General features: G+C 39.1%; 2 protein-coding genes and 2 long non-coding RNA genes across 7 annotated transcripts in view; 2 read left to right on the top strand and 2 right to left on the bottom strand.

The window, feature by feature from the left end:
* LOC105432933 (uncharacterized) overlaps nt 1-26,130 on the top strand; it is a 61,854-nt gene that overhangs the window by 23,694 nt on the left and 12,030 nt on the right. For 2 of the 4 annotated variants that reach the window (XM_011647949.2, XM_011647947.2), the window contains exon 1: nt 6,357-6,725. The exons of 1 other annotated variant lie outside the window; for it this stretch is intronic. The gene's annotated coding sequence lies outside the window, so the exon portion shown is untranslated. Of the gene's footprint in view, nt 1-6,356; nt 6,726-10,125; nt 10,886-26,130 lie in introns of those variants that run through there. One more of the 4 variants, XM_089082652.1, reaches the window with a different exon arrangement.
* LOC105432935 (uncharacterized) lies at nt 3,100-5,096 on the top strand. The gene is given in 3 exon segments (XM_011647950.2): nt 3,100-3,374; nt 3,998-4,515; nt 4,518-5,096. Coding segments are annotated over 2 exon segments (477 nt in total). The 5' UTR covers nt 3,100-3,374; nt 3,998-4,110; the 3' UTR covers nt 4,590-5,096.
* Nucleotides 17,722-19,305, bottom strand: LOC148935155 (uncharacterized). Its single transcript, XR_016140726.1, has 2 exons — nt 19,049-19,305; nt 17,722-18,302 (listed from the first exon to the last, which is right to left on the bottom strand). It is a non-coding gene; the product is annotated as an uncharacterized LOC148935155 (long non-coding RNA).
* On the bottom strand, nt 20,599-25,632 carry LOC148935154 (uncharacterized). The gene is made up of 3 exons (XR_016140728.1): nt 25,503-25,632; nt 21,895-22,041; nt 20,599-21,219 (listed from the first exon to the last, which is right to left on the bottom strand). It is a non-coding gene; the product is annotated as an uncharacterized LOC148935154 (long non-coding RNA).

The raw sequence follows: 26,130 nt of genomic DNA, 5'->3' as shown, positions 1-26,130 counted from the left end.
CGGTTGTTCGAGAGTTTATTTACAGTCGATTAGCGCGTAGCAGCCGCGCCCAAAAATTAGTGGAACGCCATTGCCACGTGGCATTCCGTGGAAAGAGGATTACGAAACGGTGCGAGACTAAGAGCGTAAAGTTCGCTGGTGGCAAATTAATTGGCGTTACTTGAAATCAACGTCGCGTCGCGCGTCGCGCGCTAAAACTTTCTCGTATGGCACTCGCCGCGCATAAGTTGACTGGGAAATTGCGGAACGGGAAAGAATAAAGTACCGATTCGCCTGTGAATGAAATCCCGGCAATTAAACACAAAGTGGCACGGCTTTCCTCGTCACCCAGGGGGTACCGTGCCCGGACGCGTTCCCGTTTTTTTACATGGCGGGAATCCCCAGGAGGCCTACACCATGCCACATGACTTACAGACGTGTGGAAAATAATATAAATAAACGAAAACAGAAGAATTACATGTCGTATAGTTTCATTAGAGCATTTACCCTATTGTCGGACACGATTGTTCGTGGATGTGCGCAAAGCCTCGTAAGAATGTTCATATTTCTGACTCATATTTCGTAGGTAATTAACCACACTTGAACAATATCGGCAGACGTGTATTTTCTTTGGGAGAGGCTTAGCAACAGTTATTCGTAAATAAATAAACTGACATATCACAATTTCATTTATTAATCTTAGAATAATTTTACTCGTCGTTGCGTAAAAAATAAAATTTTTTTTCTCGTGCATCTTCCTGCAAAATTTTCTTAATCGAATATGACTCGACAATTTTTTACAAAGTTACAAAGCTAAACACTCGATGTGAACGAAAAATCATAAACTTAGATCTTAATTTTTTAATTGAAAAGTACAAGCGTTCAGAAATAACGTCGGGCTTGTATCGCCCTGTATCAAGCAGGCAAATAGAGGATATAGTCATATTTACCGTATCTCTCGCAAAAAATTTGATGCCATGTTGGCGGAAATCGTGCGTGCACATGCCTTTCGACGTTAATGATCCGTCGACGTGTAATTTCGCCGGGGAGCTTACGTCGCGCTTTTTTCTTTTTTCTTTTTTCTTTTTTTTTTTTTTTTGTTTTCCGACGTGCTGAAAACACTGTTACCGAAAAGCCTCCACTCTCCGGATACCGTCGTACATCGTGCACGCACGATTTTTACGCTGCCGGGATCGTTCATAGCGGAACAAATGGAAAACCTTACATTACTACGACCGATAAACTCCGATGTAATATCGGTGTATCTTGTATATACGCTAAGCACTTATACCCAATGGTTGTAATACCTCTCCGATGCTATCTGACGTACAGACCAATTTGAAACGCAGTCGCCGATAACGCGATCGAGGCTAGGGGTCCGTGGTGCGCGATAAACCGATCACGTGAACTCAAGAGGTGCACACGCTCTACCGGAACGGAGCCTTATATATCCTGGAGGTTATTGATCATCCCTTTGCTTCAGTCAGGTCAGGTCGGTCGTGCCCGGTGCACGTGCGCAGATTCTTTCCGCCCGATGCTGCCGAAGCGCGGAAGCGCTACGTGCGGCTGTGTCTTATTCGTTCACGTTTTTCAGGGGGATTAATCCGTCGTACGTATGGTACATAAGCTAATCAGGTAAAAGTAAGCTATTTTTCAATATTTTTTTCCTCCAGCTTCACATCGACCCTGCCTGACGTAATCCTTATTACATGAAAAGTCTTGATGAAGATATATTGAAGATGATATTTTGTATTGGACATTTATTGTCGCGTTTTTCATAACAATTTTTGAAAGTGTCGTTTATTAATCGTAATTACTGCTTTGGGTATTTATAAAAAAAAATTGTATGTGAAAAAATCATAAACTGCTACATTAAATCTTTGAACATATAATTCGTTCTAATTTCGGTGAGTTCAATTTTGATGCTGTAAAAGTATATCTTTTATTTGTTATTTTTTATTTTTTATTTGTTACGATTTTGGTACAAATAAAAGAAATTATTCTTGAAATATGAATACATACAGACAAAATACTGAACTATATTTTTAGATTTACTTTCTCCTAAGATGTCGCTGAAACAAAAATGATTTAACTCACACGATATGAAGATGGCTTAAGAAAATCTAAAGAACATCTGAGATGCCTACAAAGGAAGATTTGTAAGATTAGGACGTCTGTTAGACGTCTGTTAAACTTTCACATTGTTGGGAAGCGAGACTGAGTATAATTGCGGTCATCTAAGATGAATACTCAAGTTACATTGTGGTTATAAAGCTCATATCTCAGATTCTACATAATTAAAACCATTTTAGTGTGTCACACGTTTCTTTTTTAATGAATCAACTGACGCATTTACGAATCTAACTTTATCTGAATTTAATAATCTTCACATATCTGATTTTTCTGAGATTTGTGATATAATAGATGATAATATTTTATTTTTTATCGCCAAAATATCAATATTTTACATTTTTTTATTGCTGTAAAAGACTTACTTTCCGTCAAGAACTTTAATATTTCATGTTTTCCGTTATTTTGAGAAGCACACGAAAATGTATCTTTAATGTGAAGTTAAATAAATTCTTCGTTAATTCTTCTGCCACGCTTTTTTATTTCTGCTGTTATAAAAAGTTTTGGAAGTTGCTTTTTAACTTTGAAATTAGTGGCAATAACTGTTTATACACATAACTTATCTTAAAATTTTAAAATAACATTACATAGAAACAAGGAAGTTGTAAATTTCATAAATAGACAGATATGAATAATGATAATAGTGCCATAAATATTTATGGATATTCTTTCTATTTATTAACATTATCATTTGGCAAAAATATAATCTGAAATTTAGAAAAGACCTTTCTAGAAAGCTAATTGCTAAGATGTATTCATAAATATTTTTAATTATCAGAAATATTTAATTAATTTCATTATATTTTAATATTCAATATTTTCATTATTTTTTATAAATATTAGTTTTCTTATATTTTCTTTTACAAAATTTCGTTTGGCCTCTTGTTATCCAAACTGAATATACACTATCTGATACTCAATATTTGTGATTTATAATAATAAGTTTATTTTTAAGTTAAAGATATTAAAATATAAATATTAAAATGTCGGTACTGCAGAAATACAATAAACAATGTCTCAGTTTGCAATAGTTAGCAAGGTGTTACTAGATGGCAGAATGCGTCACTTCCAGCAGTTAGTAGTCAAACTACAGTGGCTGCAGTAGATTGTAATAGGTGCTGCGTAATTTGTGTTTAATATCGGTTTAATATAAGAAAAATATTATATCTGTTTAATATTTCAAATATAAAGATGATCGAGTGTCACAAAGAAGATCAAATGTATTTGATATCTTGACAGTATCGTCAAATACAACGTTCTCATGGGTACGTATGTGATATTGCGTACTGATGGTGTTTACCTCATACAGAATATGATACTTTCAGCCACTAGGTGGCAGAACAATAATTTAGTATGAGCTCTACGCTACGTAATATGAGCTCTATATTACGTAGTACATTATAGCATCGAGCTCTATATTGTCGAGTATAATATACTACGATATGAGTATAATAATATATTACGGTGTATACTTTATATTAATACAATATAATACAGTATAATATAAAATTTATTGCAATAATGACCATTCATCATTATTTTGTATCGATAGGATTAATTGTTTATATTTAATAAAAAAAATGAATACAATAAAATTATATGCTATTTTTTTTTGTTATTTTTCTATCGACTTGAGAAGTACTTCGAATTTTGAATCAAAATCTGATCTGACAATGAAATAATGAAAATACTGAACATTATTTACCTGAAGTTTATATAAATATGATTACTGTTATATTAAATACAATGTTATATTGAATAGAAATGCAATGAAAATTGGATCTAGAAAAATTAAAATACATTTAAATTTAATCATGTCATTAATACATTGATATAATATTACACTACATATAGGCTAATAATTTTAGGCAATATTTATTTCTTTCAGGACATTGCATATCTGAATTAATACTGAGGAATATCTAAGAGTGAAAACAATGTAAAGCAATAAACAATGTAAAATAATAAATAGCTATAATTTTTTGGCATAGTATTTGTAAAATGGGGAAAATGAAGAGAATATTAAGACCATTTATAAAAATCAAGCGTCTTTCGAGAAGAAAAAAAATGATTCTATTGGGTCGCGAAGTTAAAAAACATATACACTGTAAATGGAAACAAAATGTAATGCACGCTATTTTGGAGGCCACGATAAACTTTAAAACGCTAAAAATTATAGCAGACCCGCAACTGGACATAGATTATGTGAAACGCATGTCAACAATGTCAATTTATGATCGTAATTACAGAAATCCTGTACAAGAAAACATTTCCGAAGATTTCGTGCGTGCTAGATTCGATGTAACGCATAAATTGAATAATTTAAGTCTCGACGATGAAAGTAACGACAATTATAACGTAAATGCACCGCAGCAGGACATCGGATTCGATATTTTGCAGAAAACTTTTTTCCTTTATATATAAGAGACAAAAGTGAGCCAGATATATATGATAGAATAAGAAATATAGTTATGTCATAGAATGTAAATAAAACGAATCTATTTTTTACAAGTCTACAGATTAAGCATTGTTACGCACTTAGCATAGAAATATCTTATATATATATGAATATGAAATATATTTAAAAAATATACAAAACAAAAAACATATATAATATAGTATTAGGCTTAATCTTATATTATGTAAAGATAAAATTATAAGTATTATAATTATTTATTAAATATATTATAAATTATTATTTGATAATTGTTTAAATATTACTTTACGTCAAAAGGCATATTTAAAATTTGTCATTTTTTTATTTATATAAAAGATATAATTAATCTTCTATAAAATTTTTTCTCAATGTTAAATAGCTATTAAACAACACATGAATCTGCTGAGATAAAAGAGCAACTTCTTTGCAAAGATGTATGACGGGTTGCCTACAACACGGATTAATGAGGTATATGGCCTTGAGCTATGAATATGTGGAGCATGTTCCAATTTAACTGGAGTATGGAAAATACAGAAAAAAAAATTCAATTGACGCTTATGCTTTATTATTTCTTATTTCTTATTTCCGAATAGTCGAGAATGTCGATAGCTGTTTCTTGGTAAATCAATAACGATATCTTACCTACTCTAGTAATCTTTGATTTTAAAACGATCCGGACGTGAATTTTTCTTCTGCGGCTATCTATATTTTATCTACTTATTTTTATCAAATTTGAGATACTGAATTCAAACAACTGAATCTAACTATCTAAGCATATGCTTCGGTAAGAATCGGGTTTTGTCACATTACGGGTCGTCGGGAATTTACATAAGCAAATAATATAAGCAGGATGTAATTTTATATTAATATATAACTAGCGCATTTAATCGTTTGTTTATTGTATTTATGTTTTTAAGAAAACCTTCTTGCATCATGGGCGCGTTCTGCCCACTTTCGAGGCGCTTCGATGCAACTCGATGCGCTGGAATCGATTATACAGCAAGGTTGTTATCCAGGTTTCACGTTTCGGCTCGAAGCCGTACTGCGCTGCAGTTACAAAGTTACCGGTTTTTGGACGTTCCATGCTAAATAGCATCATCATCATAAATTATAATCTCGTTAGAATGTAATTTTACATTCGTTACTTGATCCTTAATCTCTCGGCTCGCGATGATCCGCCCATTCTGAATGCAGTGGGTGAAAAATGTTTTGAATAGAACAGAAAGTTGTAATATTCTTTTCCCGCAAATAAATACGTCGTGATGAAATTAGTTATTTACTGCTTAAATTAATTATGTGCAATATAAAAAAAGTTTTCAACTTGACGACTATAATATATATAAAAAAATCCGATAGACATTAATGATTCCGCGATTAATTACATTATTACGGATCGAAGAAGCGATAAAAATTCGTCAACAATCTTAGCTTGTTATTTATTTATTTATCTTTTTTCTTAAATTAACAGAGGAAGAACGCTCGCTTGAGCCAAGTTCGGCTTCGAGTCGGCGCGATCGGTTCAACGGGCTAATTGCAATCGCGATTTACTCGTTGCGCGACTCTACGCTTCGTATGTAGAGCGGTCCAAAGAGAAATAACGCGGTTGGAATAACCGGTCAGAAGAGCGGCCGCGAACGCGCCGCCCGGGCGCTGAGCAGAGCGGAGCGGAGCGGGCGAGATGCAACAAAAGGCACGTTGGGACCACGTTGGGCACGTCGGGCTTTGGAATGGAACTGGAAACGAAAGGCGCACGGGGCCGTCGTCGGCCCCACAGGCGGGGAGCGCGCTCGGATATACCAGACGCAATGGTGTGTACGTGTGTTGTTGTCGATGCAAGTGCGGCGACGGTACACGCCGAGCGGAGCGGCCGGAGGAGTCGGTCAGTCAGTCACTCAGTCGCAGTCGGCGAGTCGCTCTCGACTGCGCGGCGCGATCGCGTGGGCGTCTCGCTTCTCCTTTGCTACCTCTCTCTCTCTCTCTCTCTCTCTCCCTCTCTTCCCTTTTTTTTTTTTTTTTTTTTTTTTAAATCTCCTCGTTCTATTCTGTGCGGTGTTATAACTTGGTGACGAGGGAGCTTGACCGAGAGGGCACGCCTTCGCCTTTTCACCGGCGGGATTATCTTGCTGCAGCAGGAATGCGCCAGGCCGGCTGTGATTTTTGAGAGCCCGAGGAAAAAAGAGTAAGGACCTTCTTGTCTTTATTTTACTATCTGGCGTAAATATTGTATAAGGAGGATACTTTTACGTAGAAGGGAGAGCTAAGTTGACGTTTCTAATCGAAATCCGCTTCGTATATTGAATTATTGTATCTATGGATTTCACATAACGTAAGATCTACGGAACTTGAGTCTTAAATATCTCGGATCTTAAATCGTGTGTGGAGTTAATTCATGATTTTCTAGCTGTTAATTCACTCTAATACGCTGCATATACCGGTAATTATGTAAGTGAGAAACATGATATTCTGGAGCGTGTTCAGAAAGCCAGATTCGGGGCGAATCTCTCGATGGAAAATTCGTGGCACGTATTATTTCCTCTTTTCTTTCTTTATTTTCCGTTGAAAAGACGTCGCGATTGCGGTGTGATCCAGGACAAATACGAGATAAGCACATCCATGACGCACGTAGGAATTGTAAACTGATGGAATTTCATTGGAATGTTATTTGACGGCTTAATAATTTCATTTAAAATTCATCGTTTAACGTACGCTAATAAGGATGATAATATCGAAACAAAAAATGAATAGGAAAAATTATTTCCTATGAAAACTACACCGCATGTCTAAGAAGTATCAAAGATTAAACCACGGAAGTATGCGTATCTGAGTCATTTATATACTGATGATTAAAAAAGGTGAACATCACTAAGAATTTATTACGAAATATTTTTTTACAGCTTTATAAATATAAATCACTGAAGAACGAGAAATATATTAATAACAATTAAATCATAATAAGAATAAGATAAGAATAATTAATTAATTTACATTTCAAGAACAAGAATTTTCAAGCTGCGAGCGGAAATTCCATGACACATGTTTGTTTGAATTTCATAAAAATATTATACACGTAAACTAGAAATATATCCATTATCGCACTTGTGAGATTAATTTGATAAGATGTCTAGTATCAAACTTTGGCTCAACGTTTCTCGTCGACGTACAGTTAACTGTACGTGGGAAACTTTTATTGGAGACCAATCTACAGTAAATTGTGTACACGCGAACGATGACTATCATTCGCTTTACGTTACATTTATATGAATATGCAAACACGTGATAAAAAAGAAGCTATCAAAGAAGCTCTCTGAGCGCCGTCTTAAATTCATTCATTATTCCTGGAACTTTAAAATTCGACAGCTTTTCCAATGCGCGTCGGGATATCCTGTTAAGAGAATTATTTTTTTTTATTTTCCCTGTAGTTTCTAACATAATACATAAATCAATAGCGGAGAGAACCATTTGCGTTTCCAAGGCACCATTCTCGCGTGAATTAATAATTTCGTCGAAATCTGATTTTTTTTTTTTCCTCCTTCGAGCTCCCTCGAGATTTCACCTCGACTTCCCGTCGGGCTTTCGCAAGCGCATTCTTTTTTTCGCGACGCGCTATTACGCGCTGTCCGCCGTTTCTGATAAAGTGCCCGGCTAAATGTAACTAACCGCCACGTGATAAAAGTTGCAGCTTCTACTTTCGAACAGACCGCGTTGGCGCACGCGATACTCCAGGCGCGCACGTGCGCCTGGATTTACGCACGAATAAATCCTTAAATCGCTCTTGCGTTTAATGCCACGTTTTGCGTTGCTACCGCGTCATTGTCTCTTACGATGCGTCACGTGCGACACAAGTCCTCACGCTCTCTTCGCGAAGGCTAAAACGTTGAACGAGACGTGAACGATGTACGTTAATAATGTCCAAGCACGTCAGATTTAAAATTTTTCTCCTACAATGGCCTCCCCTCCGGCCTCTCGCTTTGTCTCTCGCTCGTCAAATTGACAAATTGAAAATTTTCACTTCTTCACCTGCGATCGAGAGTGTGACTCAAGTGTGAATAAAAGATCGAAGATCAATTCGGTGTGTTATGAATCGGAATTTATTTTACGTACTGTCATTTGCGATGACTCTTGCCCGTCTTATTCATGCTTCCTCTGAGCAACGCTTGAATTCTCTCGAAGCGTAGCTTGCACAATGCCGAACCGAGTCATTATTACCTAATAATAATAATAGCTCTATTCATAACGTCTTAATTCTATCGGTTAGGATTATTTGCGTGTAAGTGCGTATCATGAAACGCGATGCAACGCGCATGGTATCCTTGAGAAATAGGTTGAAGTTTGGAGAGAGAGGCTGTATGTACTTGCCTTGAGAATTAAGAAAAGTTCGTTAATTTCTCGCAAATAATTTTCATCTCTCTCTCTCTCTCTCTATATATATATATATATATATATATATATATATATATATATATATACACGTGTAGAGTTCAACTCAAACATTTAGAGAGAGCAACATAGAGGAACGATAAATCCATTCTATTTGCATAGCACGTCGCATAAAAAGTTGTTCTAAGCGCGGAACGCATAAACTTCAGTTTGACTCATTCCTCAGTGAATTTGTAGGCGCGCAATGGACTCGCTCGTGTCCTACTCAAAATAATATTCGTCATTTATCAATCCGCAGTTAATCATTTATGTTTACATGCCATTAGATTAATCGCACTCCTCAATAAGAATTCTTCCGCGGTAGACGAGGAATAGCGTTCTCGTTTTATCTCCGGATTTTTGTACGCGTGAGCCACTTGTCAGGAGCGTGAGCCCTACGGCAACGTCTCCGTCTCTCTCTCTCTCTCTCTCTCTCTCTCTCTCTCTCTCTCTCTCGTTTATCAACTCGCCATTAATCACTTCTGTTTGCGCGATATTTCTCGTTAATTTAAGAATTCTGTATGCAGAACGCGTACGCGTCCGACTTAATTTATCCGCCGGCAGATAGTTGCGCGCGCCGGTCACTCGTTCTCGTTTACAACACGCCGCGATTTTTTGCATTCTACTATCGTACGTGCAAGATGTTTCTTACTCTCTCCGTGCCGTTGATATTTCAATAAACAAATCTGAAGCGCGTGACGATAAAAAAGCGTTGCGAACGCAAACACCGGCCCGACGCCTAGTGGAAAGAACGTTCGCAAATTCGCGAGATGTCGACGATGTGTAATTGAAAAAAAGGGAAAAAAAAAAAAAAGAGAGAAAAACCGGCCGATGTAAGCTGCGAGTGAAAGCGCATTTACGCGAATAATTGCGCGCGGTGATTATGTTCGAAATCGTTCGCGTCACGTCAGAAGTGCCATTGTGAAATTTTTCTGCGCCCGATATGGAATATTACGTTACCGTCTTACCGCGACGTCGACCAGCGTAGAATGCAAAGTCTCACGTTACTTGATAGCGCTAACGTAAGGAACGTTTTCAACTCCTACATACACATTCCGACGTCTCCCGGACGTGCCGCCACGCCATCCGAGCCGCTGGACTCCTCGCGAGAGGCCTTGAGTCGAGACGATTAATATATTTGCCGTTTTTTTTTTTTTTTTTTTTTTTCTTTTTCCCGATTGTTCTCCCTTTGTCTTGTATCAGTAATCAAAACGGAAACGAGTCATATCTCCATCCGCAAAATCACGGACGCGCGCGAATTTCGCGCGTCAGCAAAAAGTTTCACTCGGTGTAGAAATCATCGTTATTGAAATGGAATCGCTTAACTGTGCACGGTAGGCTAAAATACTTAGCCCGGCGGCTTCAGCCGACGTTGAAGTGCCGCACGTGCTCGAGGATTCCTCCTCCCCCGTGTCGCACGAAATTGGCTTCCGGATGTGCGAGGAGAAAGAAATGCGCATACCCGCGCGCGTGGTATCGCCGCGCAATTAGTATCGTTAAAGAAATTAATAATGCATTTGCCGCTCGCGTTTTCAGACTTTCTATATAATTAGCGCAAAATCTAAGTGGCAGTGAGAGCGGGTGATTTATAGCTGAAGATAAGGGGGCTCAGTCGCAGAATCTCGCTTCCTCGATGCCGAAGGCCGCCGTCGCCGCGCGCCGAAGAAGTTCGCTTTTCCTGCTTTTACGGGGGATACGTATCGAGGGGGGGGGGGGTATCCTCTTTCGTTGAAACACTCAACACTCCGGGGATCTCAGTCGGCGAAGAAATGAAAAGTGCAGTCGCCGTGCGGAGTTTCTCACTGCGGCCCCGACTTTCAGCCGGAAGCAAAAATGAAATGCACATCCTTCTAACGTACGCCCCATTGCGCCTCTCATTGAGATTTTCTACTCATCATCGGGAAACGCCCCGGAAGCCGTCACGTGCGTAGAAAGTTCGACGCATTTATTATTGTTTTTATCGCGTATACTCGTGTATCACAATGAAGATAGTGAAACCAGAAAGTAAATTTATGCGCGCAGAAATTCATTTATATTTATCTATCTTGTGGGTTTACGTAGAAATTCTGGAGTAAATCTTGAAATAAAATGAAAAAAAAAAAAACCATCATCGACGTTATGCGTCGAGAGACATACGTCGAATTATTTTTCGTTCTTTTCTTCGTTATAAGAGAGATTTGCTAGCGATTTTTTTTTTGCACGATTCTTAACGTGTGCGTTATAGCATTAATAATTATTTCTCGCAAAAAAATTAATATTAATTTTAAATGATACATTAATTTAAATTTAATGATTAATATTAAATGATACATACTTGAATATGCAAGCAAAAATTTCATCTATATTTCTATGCTGAATTAAATAAAACAGTATTTGAAATCTGTAAATTGTTGTGATCGCGCTTTAATTGGGATATTATTAGCTTTTAACGAAAGAATTAAATAGAGAGAGTCTCTCGCGCGAAATCTTTGCGGTTGCATTGTTCTTTATAGCTTGTAACTTGCTAAAGACGAGAAGTGAGAGAAACGCGATTGCGCACAGAGGAGCAGAGAATCATGTGCAGTCGTGCTTGTTCTTTAATGAACGGAAAGCTAATACGAGTGGCTGTTAGTTGGAAGGTCCCGAGGTCCATTTGAAGGTTTCGACCGCGAAGAAGGAAACGCCTGTCTGGACTTGGGCGTTTATTTTCCACGATAACTTGCTATTACGGGAACGAGTGCTTGTCGCACGTGTGACGCGAGCAATCGTAATGACGATTAAAACGTCGTAAATTTTCGATCTTTTCAAATCACGTTATAATCCTTTCATCGCGATACGATTTTAAAAAAAATAAATAAGTTAAAGAAATTGTTATTATTCTGTTTTCTCAAATATCGCTTTATCTTATTTCGATGTCTGACATATATCTTTGTCGTGACAGTTTTATGTAACTACATGTATGTAGATCTAGATATCGAGTTACGATTAGAGAGGATTTTTCAGAGGATTTGAATAATGGAATAAAAATATTAATTTGAATTAAAAATATTAAACATACACTCGATATTTTTTATACTCATTCTTCGTTTTACTTCAGTTTGATCTCGTAATAAAACAACCTTGCAGTGCTTTCCCCCCTCCCTCCCCCTGTGATGCAATACTCGGTGAGTCGTAATGCGCGCTGCTAATGGCAATAGTATCCCGATTTCGCAGCTGCGCGATTAGGCGAGACGGATCATCCATTTCTAAATGATTTCAGCATCGATCAATGTCCCGGATCGATATTTTCCTCCCCCCCCTCCCCCTCGGCGGATTGTCAAACACCAACGTGCAAAGCCAGCAACGACTCCATCATATTAATAACTCTCCATGTTAATTGTTCGAGTAGCATGCGTGGCTGTTAGTTGTGAAAGCCAATGTAATTTAATAATTACGTAGATCGAATCGGTTTTCGAGGTGGCGAAATCTCTGCTCGATCGCCATGAAACGTTTTTTTGCGATGTTTCGCAAGAATACAACGCATCTTCACGCGATGGGTCTATCGCCGATCAAACTTTCGATCGGCCGTCTTATAAGCCTGGCGTGTGATGCACATACGCTTTCCCTGCCAAAGAGAGATATCTTATCAATTTTGAATAAAAATCTTTTCAACTCGATAATGTTCAATTCATCGATTTTTATATCGATGAACGTTGTAAACAGTTTTGAAAACACACGAAAAAAAAAATGTAGATTTCCCAATATGAAGCGATTTCCAGATGAATCTCATTTGTCTCTCGAAAAACACGATCAAGAAACGCTTTTTTTTTTTTATTAAAATAGAAATCTAGCAATTAAAATCTAATTGAGAAGTGATAATTTTTTATTATATCGATAAAAGATTATTATGTGTTATATTCTCTTTGCTTATAGTAATATGTTATCTCTTGGATTAGGCTGCTTAGACAGAATCTTGTGACGGCGTCACAAAGTTGTTTCACTTTTTAAGTGTCCAGAAACCAGAAATAAGCTGCGTGAAACGCAGGCACGGAGGAACACGAGGTGATTCCCGTATGTAGGAAAGCTCACGGCGGGCTGTTCGAGCTCAATTCTAAATTTAGCGTCCCGCCTGTTTTTATAAAATTTTTCCGGACAGCCGGATGCTGTTAAGCCAGCGCGATGCGTTCGAGATGCACTCGGGATAATCTTCCGAAGCAAAAAACGTGAAATGAGTAATACGTTTGTATATCTCCTATACATAATTCTTACTTTATTTCTAGCTCCTCTAACATCCAATAAATTAATTAACCATTCATACATCGCAAGTAGCAAGAAAGATTTCTGTGATTAAATAATTACATAAGTAAGGAATTACCTCAAGGATTTTTTTCGCGAACGGTCAGCTTACTGGATGCTGAGAAAATTTTAAACTACAAAAAAATCTCTATAATCCTTCGATGAGACATGTACTTTTATTTCGAAACGCTCTCCCTCGCTTCTTCTGGAAGTGAAATGCCAGCGTTGCAGCCCAAAGGTCATCTCTATCGAGCTCAGCCTCGCGATAGCTAAAGTATTGTCTTGGTTAATCGACATGTTGAGCGAACGTTGGCTGCTGCAACGTCGAGTTTTTCCGCACAAGTAAAGGAACGGTCTACAATTGGTTACTGTTTGATAATGCTAATACGGATTCACACATCACGCAACAATGGATCGTATGAATAAAGACGAGGGAAATACTTTTTTTCATAAAATAGAAACAAAAATGTGCGCCTCGAGGTAAAATCGAGGAAGCAAACGCGTATCCCAAGTGAACACTCGCATGAATAATTCGTTGTAATTTCCTTTGTAAACATACGGTGCTACCATTTATCGTGAGACGTATCGTCAATCCGACGATACGAGATTACGCAGTCAATTTATATAATAAAGTAAAAAAAAAATGCAGTTAATTAATTTATTACCAATTTACTATTAATGTACTTAATTAATTTGATATTTAAGTAATTGATTTATGCCGCGAAGTATTAAACCGCTCTTTAAATATAATCAGAAGAAACGCTTCACTTATCATTAAATATTGTATTTAATAATAGGGTGTGAGTTTCGAAGAAAGGATTATCAGAGATAGGCGATATTAGGCGTTGAGTTGAAACACAGCACGATATCATTTCTCACATGAAATTGATGCTTTTCCACGTACGCTATGATAAATACATTCTCTTTTGCACCCGATAACATTAGTAATAAAGTATGAAAGCACACTGAATAAACTCGAGAAAACACGAAGAGGAGATAGAAAAGCGAAGAAATTTTTTTTTTTTTTTTAGAGAGAGAACGTAGAGAACATTTAACTGGATGGCGCGCATCGAAAGCAATTATATTTCGCTTTCTCGGGAAGATACACGAAGGTGAAGACTTACGAACGACTGCACAGATTTTATTATATGTTCGAGCATCCGATACTAAATTACTTAATAACAATTGAAGAGCCAAAGAGAAGAAGTTAACGTATAAAAGGGACCCCGCGAGAAAATACAGAGGAAGACCCGTGGGAAAGCGAGTGAAAGCAGTTTTTCACTACAACGCGACTCCGACGTATCCTCGTCAATTGAGCGATGATGACGAGATAATGAGCCAGCGGGTACACGACGAATTAATGATCGCCCCGGTCGATGTTCTGCAAACAGAAGCGCCGGAACAGCTTCCGTATAAAACATATGATAGCTGAAATATATGACGAAAATATTCTACCTACGATCGAAACTCTCCTTTGCCTCATGCCGTTTGGGTAACGGGAAGTCTTTATTTGTTCTCCAAAGTGACTCTTCTTCTAAGAAATTAATATGCGGTAACGAGAAATCTTTGTTCGTCCTCCAGAATGATTCTTTTCCTTAGAAATTAATATGCGGTAACGAAGAATCTTCATCTTCTAATCATTCATTCTTTATTTGTTCTCCAAAGTGATTCTTCTCCTACGAAATTAATGTACGGTCACATGTTCATCCATTTGTTGTCAAATTCGACTCGCTCGAGAGCGCCGCCTTTTCTGTTCCATATAAAAGAATACCGCGGTCTGTGGCGAACGAAATTGGAAAATGTCCGCTTCACGGACGAGCTAATAGCGCGTGAAGGCGCGAAGGCATGAATGCGCTTCCCGGTTCCGCGCCAGTGTCAATGCCGCGTATACGAAAGTGGGACCTTGTCGCGAACCCCACGCGAAATGCGCCCATGAGACTTTCACTTGTTACCGGGGTCGAATAGGAGCGGATTAACCGGCACCGTGTCTAATTAATGCGCGGGGGAACTGGCTTAATGAACGCCTGCCGAAAATAATCGCGTTACCGGACTGTAGCGTCTTCATCTACAGGAAGATTCATTCACCTTATCGGCGAAAGGTTGAATCTTTCATCGCCGGAAGAGTTTTCAATCGGAACAAAACAGATATTTTTTAACATTTAAGTCAGTGTTAAATTTGTAATTTGACGTGTGTTGTTGAAACGTGGATATTATAAAAATAATATCTTCCAAAAAAAAAAATATATATATATATAATAATTTTACTACTTATACACATTTTATATATTTTATATATTATATATTATATATTTATATTTATATACAGGTATATTTTTTACAATATCCACTTTCGTTGCTGTAACGAAATATTCTGGGGCTCGTGGCTTCACTCGAGAGAACGATTCTCTCGTTCGTGTTTCTTCAGCCGCCGATGCCGAACGCTCTGGCACGTAGCGGAACTTTGCCCCGTACACGTTCCCCAGGCTACGGTCTCCGATTGCGGACTTCTTTCAGAATGTCACGTGTGCCGGCTCGCGGTATGTTTGATGGATACGAGTACACGTTCGCAAGTGCGCGCACCTTTACGCGTATTTACTTCCATATGCCGCACGACCGCGCTGTGCAATTTTACGATATACTAAAATGCATCCACCGCATACCGTCATTCATATCAAATTACGATAACGAATAGTCCGCGAGGTTCGCGGGAAACTCGGGTAAAATATGTAGTTGTTTTGTTACCTTTACCAAGTTCTGTGAATAATATCGTTGGTAAGAGTATCAATTATTATAAATATTGCTAAATTATCCTTAGTTCTGCATTTTTTTTTTTTTTTTTTTGTAGACATATCATGTGAACATTTTCTGACAAGTTAAGAAATTTTTTATGACATGCTTAAATTTAGATCATCCGTCTATTTTATTTTGAACCTCATAAAACTATTGAAAACTTCAAAATTAAATTGCGTGTTAATTTAAATTTTAAATTATGATAAATCCAAAAAAAAAAAGAAAAATATTAAAAGCTCTTAATCGATTTTGAAAAAATATTCTTAAAGAAAAAAATTTATTTTGAAGTTAATTATTATTTACCATCTAATTATGTTATAAACCTTATAAACGCGTTAAAGTTTAAATTAATAAATGAAATGAATTTTAGAAATCTTTCGCCTGATCTTTCGTCTACGAAACAATAATTTCTCGACTGAGACTTTCCTATGCGAGCAAGAAAACCTGTGAAATGTTAAAATACATCAAGAAATTGTCTAACGACCTAATCTATGGCGTATCTCTTTTGCTTTCACGCGTCTGAATTTGAAACGGCTGGGAGCGAGTTCTCTACGATACGCGACATCCTTTTGACGGTTCATTGTCCCTCGTGACCGAAATCAAAGTTCCGATATCGCTTGCGATTTCGCGCCGTGGACAGCCACGATCGGAACGTTTCGTGTGGTAAATGAACGAGAGAAAGAGGCATTGACCCCTTTGGCAGCTCCGCGCTCGCACACGCGCGTGTGCGTAAACACGCACGCACGTGCTGGCGAGCTGGCGTTCTCGCGTCACGACGCCGAATTCCGGATAGAAAGCCGCGCGCGGATCGTTGTCGAAACGTGTTCTAAAAAAAAAAAAAAAAAAAAACGTAAGATCCATTAGCCTTTAATTCACCTCACCGCGATTATTTTCCCGAGAAAGATATAAAAATTATGACCGCGCTTTGTAACATTCCGCTTCGACGATCGTCGATAATTACGAGTTTTCCGCGAATTAATCACGTCGGCACGTAACGTAACGTCGGAAACGAGACTGATTGTGTGTCACGACGTTTGTCATCACGTCGTATCCTTACACGTCACGTGTCACGATGCAAGTCACCGTGAGAACCATTCTGTCATTACGTTGTGACATCGCACGCGCCGCGACGTGTTTCCCTCCGTGAAAATTCGCGTTCGAGTTCAATTCCGCGCTTTATCACGGCGGAAAAACGACACGGTACTTCCCGTGACTATCTGGCCAGTGGGCGTGCCATATCACGATACAAACACGGTCATGATGTAACGTAGGCACGTTATCTAGTCTAGCTGCTGTCGAATGCTGCGGCACACTGCGGCGATCGGGGCTGATTAGTATTGTCTTTAGTAATGTCTATGGAAAGTTAATGGAGAATGCTAACATAGGAATTTCTCTGGGACGTAAGCGTACTTTCAGTCCGAAGGAGTGTGGTATTCTGTGTGCCAACGCTTCAAATGAAATACCCAGCCGACGCGATATTTCTTACTTATCTTCTTCGGGCCGTGTTACACATAGATCAGGGAACTTTGATAAAGAAAACATTTGAAAAGCTTGAAATTCATTTCAGTTATTTGATCTTTTAAATATCTTAGTAATAAACAATTACACAATTAAATTTACCTAGATTACATTTACCTAAATAAAATAATTGGTTTACAAATTAAACCGTCTTAATCTTGTCTGATTTTAAAGGTGAATTGCATTTAATATTAAAATTAGTATTTTTGTTTAATATTTTTGTTTAATATTTCTGTGAATTATATCTCTCATCTGTAAGGAGTAATAATTTTTCATTTCTGTGTCATTCTCGCGAAGAAGGCGCGACTCGCGTAGGCGTGAAAGGAGGGAAGATGACAATATACGAATACAAAGTGTTGGTGCAAAACGAATATTAACGATCTAAGTGGGCGTGCACGTCGAGTAAAGGAAACCGGATAGAGACGAATTTTTCGGAGCGGCCGTTGAATTAACATCGCAAATAATTCTGCAATTTGCGACTGAATCAACAGGACAGAAAAATGGCCGCGGGAAGATGTGCATGGCGAACGTACGGGCGATTCGTTGTAACTAAGGTACTTCGAGCATATTCTCGAGCAACCGACGTTCGGCTTCTTACACGTTGAACATCGATAACCTTTCCCACTGGAACCTTCAAGGCGACCCAAGCGAAGGCGCATATTCCGCTGATTGCTTGTGCACACTTACGCTCCTTCCTCGCGACATTTCGACCGCATAGCTTTAGATTTATTCATTTTCTCGAACGACGTTTGCGCAATAGCACCTTGAAGAAATATTTCTGAAATTTGAGAAGAGAAAAAGATAATTGACGATAATTAGCGTTAAAATAAAATAATATCAAAGTTCTCTTTTGGAAACAAAAGTATCATAAAATGCTTCTTGTGGCAATTTGTATGACTCATTTTCATTTAATAATTAACACGGATCTAAAAAATGCTCATAATTTTGCACGCAGGATCTTTCTTCTCAATATATATATATATATATATATATATATATATATATATATATATTGAGAAGAAAGATCCTGCGTGCAAAATATATATATATATATATATATATATAGAATAACGCTACCGATTTAAGTGCGAGGAAACAGCATCTTGAAGAAATATTTTTAAAACTTGAAAAAAAAAAGAAAATAATTAACTGATCCAACGTGAACAGATTAAAGTAAAATAATTAGCAGATTAAAATAAAATAATCTCGAAATTCTTTTTTGAAGAAACAAACATGTCATAAAATATTACGTTTCTTATGGCAATTTGTGCGATGTGTGTCATTTTTCTTTAATAATTACCAGACCAGGATTTAAAAATGCATGACTCATTTTCATTTAATAATTAACGCGATCCGGATTTTAAGATCATGCTCATAATGCCTTGCACGCAGCATCTTCCCTCGTTAAAAAAAAGATGTGATTACTCTCGCGAAGCAGCCGGTTTCAGACGTGGCCCGTTGATTATAAAGAGATGGGTGTACTAGAACAAGGTTTCTACGGTCCTTGTAAGGAAGGAAATCTACCTGGCAGTCCTTGTGCCACTTCGCGATCGTATTCGTCGGCAATAGCACGGTGCTCGGTCAATCGCACAATCCCATTTCCATCATCGTCGTCGTCGTCGTCGTCGATAATTTCTAAGGTGTCCGTTTTATTCGATATAATCTCGCTGTAATGCCACGCATACCATATCGCGATATTCATTTATGTCGGACTCGTTCATTTGTAACCGGGGAAGAAAGTTTCATTATTCCTCCAATAAGACGCGGAAGCAGCGGACAGCTCGTTGTGGAGCGGCGTGTACAGAAATTGTTAAGCGTTACTTCTTCTAACTTTTACATCGCGAATACTCACACCGGACATCAAGGGTTCATCGCTCCCGGAAGCGAAGCTGTAATTTCCGCGCGATGCGACAGGTACGCGATGCGACAGGTATACAGAAGAGCCGCGAGTTTAGGAACAAACATCGGCTAATTAAATTCATCGAGTCGCTCCGAGGGACTATCAGAAATTCGCCTTATTCACTCTATTTGAACTGTAATTAAACGTAGTTGCGGGGAAAAGGAGAAAGTCCTTCGGATTGCGTGCTCGTCGGTCGCTGTAATAAAGCTCCGCATTAATTATGTCATGGATCGCAGAATAGAATTCTAATAAAAGAAACTCCGGATTATAAAAGAGATAGGGGGAAAAAAAAAAGAAAAGAAAAAAAGAATTGAATCAAAAGTGATACGGAGTCGTCCTCGATAGATAAAATTATATATCTTTTGATACCTTATCATTCCGGCTAGAATCAAAAATAAATAAATGCATCGATGATATTTTCCACACGTTCGAGCGAAAGGAGAGGCTAGCGCAACCATCGACCTAAAACACACATCGGAAATACTTCGGAATAAAAGTCGCCCGGCGATTTCCAGGCAGAAGGAAAGAAGAAAGTGCGCGCCATTCGATGATCCTAGAAATCGTGATACACGCGTGTCCGATTTCTTCCAAGAAACTAAGAAAACATAAGCCCACTTGACCGAGACCGATTGGGGAACGCAACCCAATGACTGTCAGAAAGAAAAGGAGCAGTTGCGTCTGAAACATAAAGACATTAAATATTATTTGAAATGATGCCGCGCGTATTCGAACATGGTACATTTTTTCGTCATATTCATTTTTTTTTTTTTTTTTTTTTTTTTTCGAAGGCGACATATGGCGTTTTTGCGTCATTCGGTGTCTCATCCGTGCCGTCTGTACTTTGCCGTCTGTACTTTGCCGTTTCTTCCCGTTGGATTCTTGTGAAAGGATAACTGGCTATACACTTTACACATTTTTTATTTTGTAATGATAGTAATTTCACTTATTACATAAAACGCTGTATGTTAATTAATTTATTTTCTTGATTAAATATCTGATAACTGATAACTGATGTTAAAAAGTGATATTTTATTTGTTCACGTAATGATCCCGGTATTTTAATATATATCACGTGGAAATTAAGAAAATTGTCACACATAGTGATTTCAATATATCGCGTGGAAATTAAGAAAATTATCACACGTAGTGATAAGTTTCTTAATTTAATACTGGAGATTAAAAAATCCTAGTATTTTAATATATCGCGTGGAAATTAAGAAAATTACAAATTATCACGCGTGGTGACAATTTTCTTAATTTCTTTCGCGATATATTAAAATATATGGGATTTTATATTCCATGACACGGTAACGTTCGCCCGAACCTAGCTCTCTAACGTTGAACGTAATGACGTATCGCGAACAACACAAAGAGAAAGGGAGGAAAAGAGCACGGCTATGCTAGAAACGGTATCGCAGCGGTTGGGTTCGGTCTTTTCTTTTTTTTCTTTTTTTTTTTTTTTACAACGGATCCCTACGATGTAGATACATGGTTGTCTCGAGTGGTACTCGGACGATCTCGACAAACTTGTCACATGTATAAGTTCTCAGCAACACTTCCGGATGGCTGTAGACACGAGGCGGTTATGGGAAGCTAGGCAAGCCGCGAAACACACATACTTAATGTGTCTTTCTTTCTTTCTCCGTGTATGTGGAATATCGGGGACACTATCCGCTCTGCTCTCTTCTCTCTGCTCTTTTCTCTCTGCTCGCCTTCTAAGAGCGATGGGAAATCTGGCACGCATCACACGATCAGCGCTAATCCGACGTAACTCCGAGCGGCTCATCCAAAGCTACTGGAACAAGATATTTTTATTCGAACTTTTTTATAAATACAAGAACACTCTTGCGTCTCGCAATCGCGAAATAATTTAATTCGACGAGCACGACATCCTCTTTCATGGTACCAATTATAGATGACGATTAAGTATTTTAAGCCACAGGTGAATAGTCATTTAATTAGCGATTTTTAATTATCGGAGAATTATTAGTGAATAGTGATTTAATTAGTGATTTTTAATTATTAGAATCTTTCACCTTTTAAATTGATTCTTTCGTACGTTTTGTTTCCTCGCAAATTGAATTGTCCTTGCTCGATATTTATTAGGACTAATTGAAATTCTTGATGTAGCTTCAACCACTCGTGCGTATAATTACACTTGAACAGCAAATGTCTATATACGTAAAAGTCATAAAATGTCGCAGGGTTACCATATTTAGCGTCACATTTTGTAAATGCTTTTAATCGCTGTAGTTAGCGCGTAATGTGACGTAAAAAAGCAAAATCTCTGCGAAAAGATATACGCGGCGACAAATCTTTAAGATGACTGACGAATCAAAACGAAAGTCATCTGTAAATAATTGATAGCATCTTACAGTGACATAAATAGTCGTCCTCTTTTTTTCACGCCTCCGAGAAACAAGAAGTATATATCATGATATCGTAAACTCTATCGCAATCTAGGCGATACCTTGAGGAGAGTTGTGAATAATTAATTATCGAAATTCATAAAAATGTATATGAGACGCCTGGTCCAAATATAGAAGCATCCTCGATCCTTATTTTAGTGAAGAACATTCCGAAAGAGGATACAGATTTCAGCCGAATACTCGCGCATCTGAAAAAATAATTATGACGCAAGTCATAAATTATGAGTCGTAATCATCCACCGAGAAGACAGAATTCGTAAAAAAAATCCGCAAATGGGCCATCGATTGGGAATCAAGATACATTCGGGATAACTTCTAAATCGCGCGTCCTCTTGTCGAAAAAGGTTTACAATTTGCAGAGTTTTGCGTTATCTTATCACGGCCGATGTATATATATATATATATATATATATATATATATATATACGATATTACACTTTCGAAGATGAGATGAAGAAAAGCGCTCGGAATTAATCGGCATACCGGATCGGTGCGGTGAAACGACGCCGGTGGTTAAGGCGTGGAACGAGGTGGCGATGAGCGGGATCGCAAGGTTACGAGGGAAAGTCCACCTCGCCCGCATCACCCACACAATGCCATTTCGCGCATTCCGATTCTCAAAGTGAAAGACCATAGACCCCGCCGACACATTAAAAACGCCATGCATATGGATAAAGCGTGCGCGCGTGTAAAAGCGCCGGTGCGGATGCGATGATTGCGCAGGTCTCGCGGCCTCATCCACAGCCCACACGATACGCGTCGTACGCACCGCGACTGCGAAAACCCGTGGAAAGCCGGTCTCGGTGCCGCGAGAAACCGGCGCGTTCTCCAGAATGGCCAGATCGGAAAGAAAGGGAAGAAATTCAGCGGCGGATTTAGGACGACGTCGGGGACTCGGCGTGCAGCCGAGGCGAGCGAGGAGTCCGATAAGGAGGCATATCGAGAACGGGACAAAAGTATAACAGCGAGAAAATTGTTGTATTATAATAACAAAAACAAGAGTGATATGGGGAGTGATGAGGAACGCTCTTTAATCCAAGCTCGAGGTTGGAATAATTCTATTTTAGCTAACGTACGGAAGAGAGCGTTCCTGCATAACTTCACGTGGCTCTAATGAAAATATACATTGATTAAAACTGATAAATGTCTAAAGTTGAATATCGCCGTTTCGTAATGTTAAATTAAAAAAAAAAAATGAAGATGAAAAATGACGAATAGAAGAAAACGCCGTTAATTAATACATAACGTAATGGTAATACCGCGAAGAAATGTGAAGAAATATGCATTACTACGTGCAACACGTAGCGTGAGATAGCTGGCTCGACTTCGGTTTCGGAATGCCGCGGTAAAGGGTATCTATCTCCCTGATCGAAATCTGAGGAGCAGGAGGAAGGATCGGATACAGGCGGGCACAGTCTCCAGTCTAACTGTGGAGGAGGTGTGGTTGCGGTCGGAGCTGGTCGACCTCGTTTAGGACCGGTAAGAGCATAATACGAATACGAGTCGCGTCGCGCCGCCGCCGACAAAAAGGAGCGAGCGTAAAATCGATTGCGGCCGTTCCGTCCGTGTGTACTGCAAACACGTCAAGTATGTAGTAACTTTTCGTTATCGTCTCTCTCTCTCTCTCTCTCTCTCTCTCTCTCTCTCTCTCTCTCTCTCTCTCTCTCTCTTCTGAGGCCGCGTCGCGTGAAGGAGCTGGACGCGGATGTATTCCGCTTCCAAGAAATGTGGCGGGTCTCCGTCTCTTTCGCCGCTTCCTCGCGCCGCGAATTTTCTCACTTCTGCCCGAGAGGTTCCTTTTTACGGAGGAAATGAGAATGTCGAACGAGAAACTGCACGCGTCTCCTTGAAAGCGCGAGACCAGCTGTTCGAGGTAAGAACCTGAGATAAGCTCGGAAATCGCTGTTTTAAACCAAAGAGGAACGACGGAAGGTACTACGGAGCGTACTACTTGAAATCGTTACCAGAATCGTTATTATCGTCAACTTGACGCACGGAACGCCGAGGCAGTTCTATATTTACTTTGCCTCTTGCAAACACTCCGCGTACGAGTTTACTTTACGATTTGTAACGTTACACTGTAAGTTTTCACGCCGCGTCATCGTTTAGAAAATCTTTAGGAAAGCACAGTTTTTCTTGCTTTTTTTTTTTTTTTCTTATTTCACGGACGCCTCATTATCATACGGAGAAGCGGATTAGTATTTTGAAATGCATAGTGCCTCGGGAGGGTGTATATTCAAGAATAGAATGGTTCCGGGTCGTAAGCCGGAAACCGGTTTAAGTTCGGCTCGGGGGGACGAACTCTCCACATCGCCAACATCGCCTTCGGCGTTGTTAACAAACACGCGTTTAATGTACACCACCCGATAAACTAGAATACGGGTGTCCGAAATAGCACGGATAGCCCCAGCCTCTGCGCGGAAATTTATTTATTCGCGCGGCGGGAGAGGGAAAATTCGCGACGCGACACCGAAATGTAACGCCGCTCGTTGCAGACATCCTGTTCTCCATTTAGCCAGCGGCAGGAAGTACACAATGCGAGCGTCTCTTCTCATTTTTCGCGCGATTATGTGAAACACGTGCAACACATTCTCGCTTAAAGTCGGATGACCCAAATGAAGCGCTCGAGCAGATGAAGAAGTCTCGCGTCGATTAAGGGGGGAGGGGGGGAAAGAAAGAGAGGAAAAACGGAGGCCAGCGGCATCGAACTTGCCGATGCTCGAATGCATCTAATTCGATAAACGTAAGTGTGCTAAAGTGACGATCCGCATTGTCGCCGATGGCATATCAATTGTCGCCATTTAGTATCTCTTACGCTACAGCCACATACATTGTGTAAAGCCACTTTCGGTACTACTGGGAAAACGTGAATTCCACGTAAACACGACGCGGTTTTGAAATAATCCCACGGTTTATTATAAATTCGCAAGCAGCTCTTCAAGGAAAAAGAACTGCGAATATTACCGTAATCTCTCTGATGATCTTGCGCGTTCGCGAGATACCTGTAAGCTATCGAAACGATCGTAATAATCCCGCTCTTGAAAAAAAGTTGCACAATATAACATTGTACAATTGTAATATCATTTTGCTCGAAATGGCAACAAACGTCTGCGGGATGCAAGTTACTATAAAGCTACCATAAATCACAGAAAGAATGCATTCGACGCGATCGGCTTTATCCGCGTGATGCGGACCGCACGCTAATAGCGTGAAAAAACGATCGTTAATCATGCGACAACGGTTTCCAACTCACGGTTTACTGTTAGATTACAGGGATTACTCGGTTCGGCATGGTGCACGTAATTGAACGTAGCTGCGGCGTATTCACTTGAAAGATTCACAAATCGCGTAGCGAGAGGTGAAAATTGAATTGCGTTTTTGCGAGCCGCGTTTCAATTCGTTTCCTTCCTTCGTTTCGATCAATTATAATAATCTCGATAAAAATCTGCGCCTTTCAAAAGCCATTATTTCTGCAAACGAGGAACCTAAGAGGTACGTGTAATGAAAAACGTAAAATTTCAGACGAAAAGAATAGAACGCCGCCTCTCTTTGCGAGTGGAAAGTGAGCATTATGAGCTACATCGAGTCGCGTTAATTTCACGGTCAATTACAATTCTGCTATCTCTAATTAAACATTTATGATAGTTACCTCCAAAAAGCTATCCTTATCGTAATTAATACTTAAATTAATTTACTTCCGCCGCTTTGTTGTTCTTTTTCTTTTTCCTTTCGAACGAAAATGTATCTTTGCCTCTCGCACGTATTTCGCATGGAAGACCTTAAACACGATAATCGTCCAGTTGTGTGACGGTCTGCCTCCCGACGATGTCTCACGTGAAATGATGTAATACGCGCTCTTAATGCGCGTCGAATGACTAGTACCAGCTACTTATTACCTCGCTCTTGACCTATTAAGCCTTTTGCCTCTCGAACGACGTACCCCGTGATCTCGAACGAACGGTCTCCGGTCCTCCCTCTCCTCTCCTCTCCACCAGGTAATTCCATTCCGCGTCCGTACGGCATCAAAAATTCCCAGACGTCTTACCGTTGTTAGGGGCGAGTTTAATGCCCGCAATCAAGCGGCAGGCTAACAGTAATTATTGCAGTAACGACGAAAAAGAATGCGAGTCGCGCCGTAGTAGCGGAATCCGCGCTGGATCTCTCACTCCCGCGATCGCGGAAGTCCCTGTTGTCTCTCTCTCTCTCTCTCTCTCTCTCTCTCTCTCTCTCTCTCTCTCTCTCTCTCTCTCTCTCTCGTTCCTCGCACTGTTGTTTAC

Source organism: Pogonomyrmex barbatus, unplaced genomic scaffold (assembly GCF_055798465.1).
Source record: "Pogonomyrmex barbatus isolate J1 unplaced genomic scaffold, ASM5579846v1 scaffold6, whole genome shotgun sequence".
In the NCBI taxonomy this organism is placed as follows: domain Eukaryota; kingdom Metazoa; phylum Arthropoda; class Insecta; order Hymenoptera; family Formicidae; genus Pogonomyrmex; species Pogonomyrmex barbatus.
Note: the sequence above shows the minus strand (reverse complement) of the source record. Positions and strands in the feature narration are given on the sequence as shown.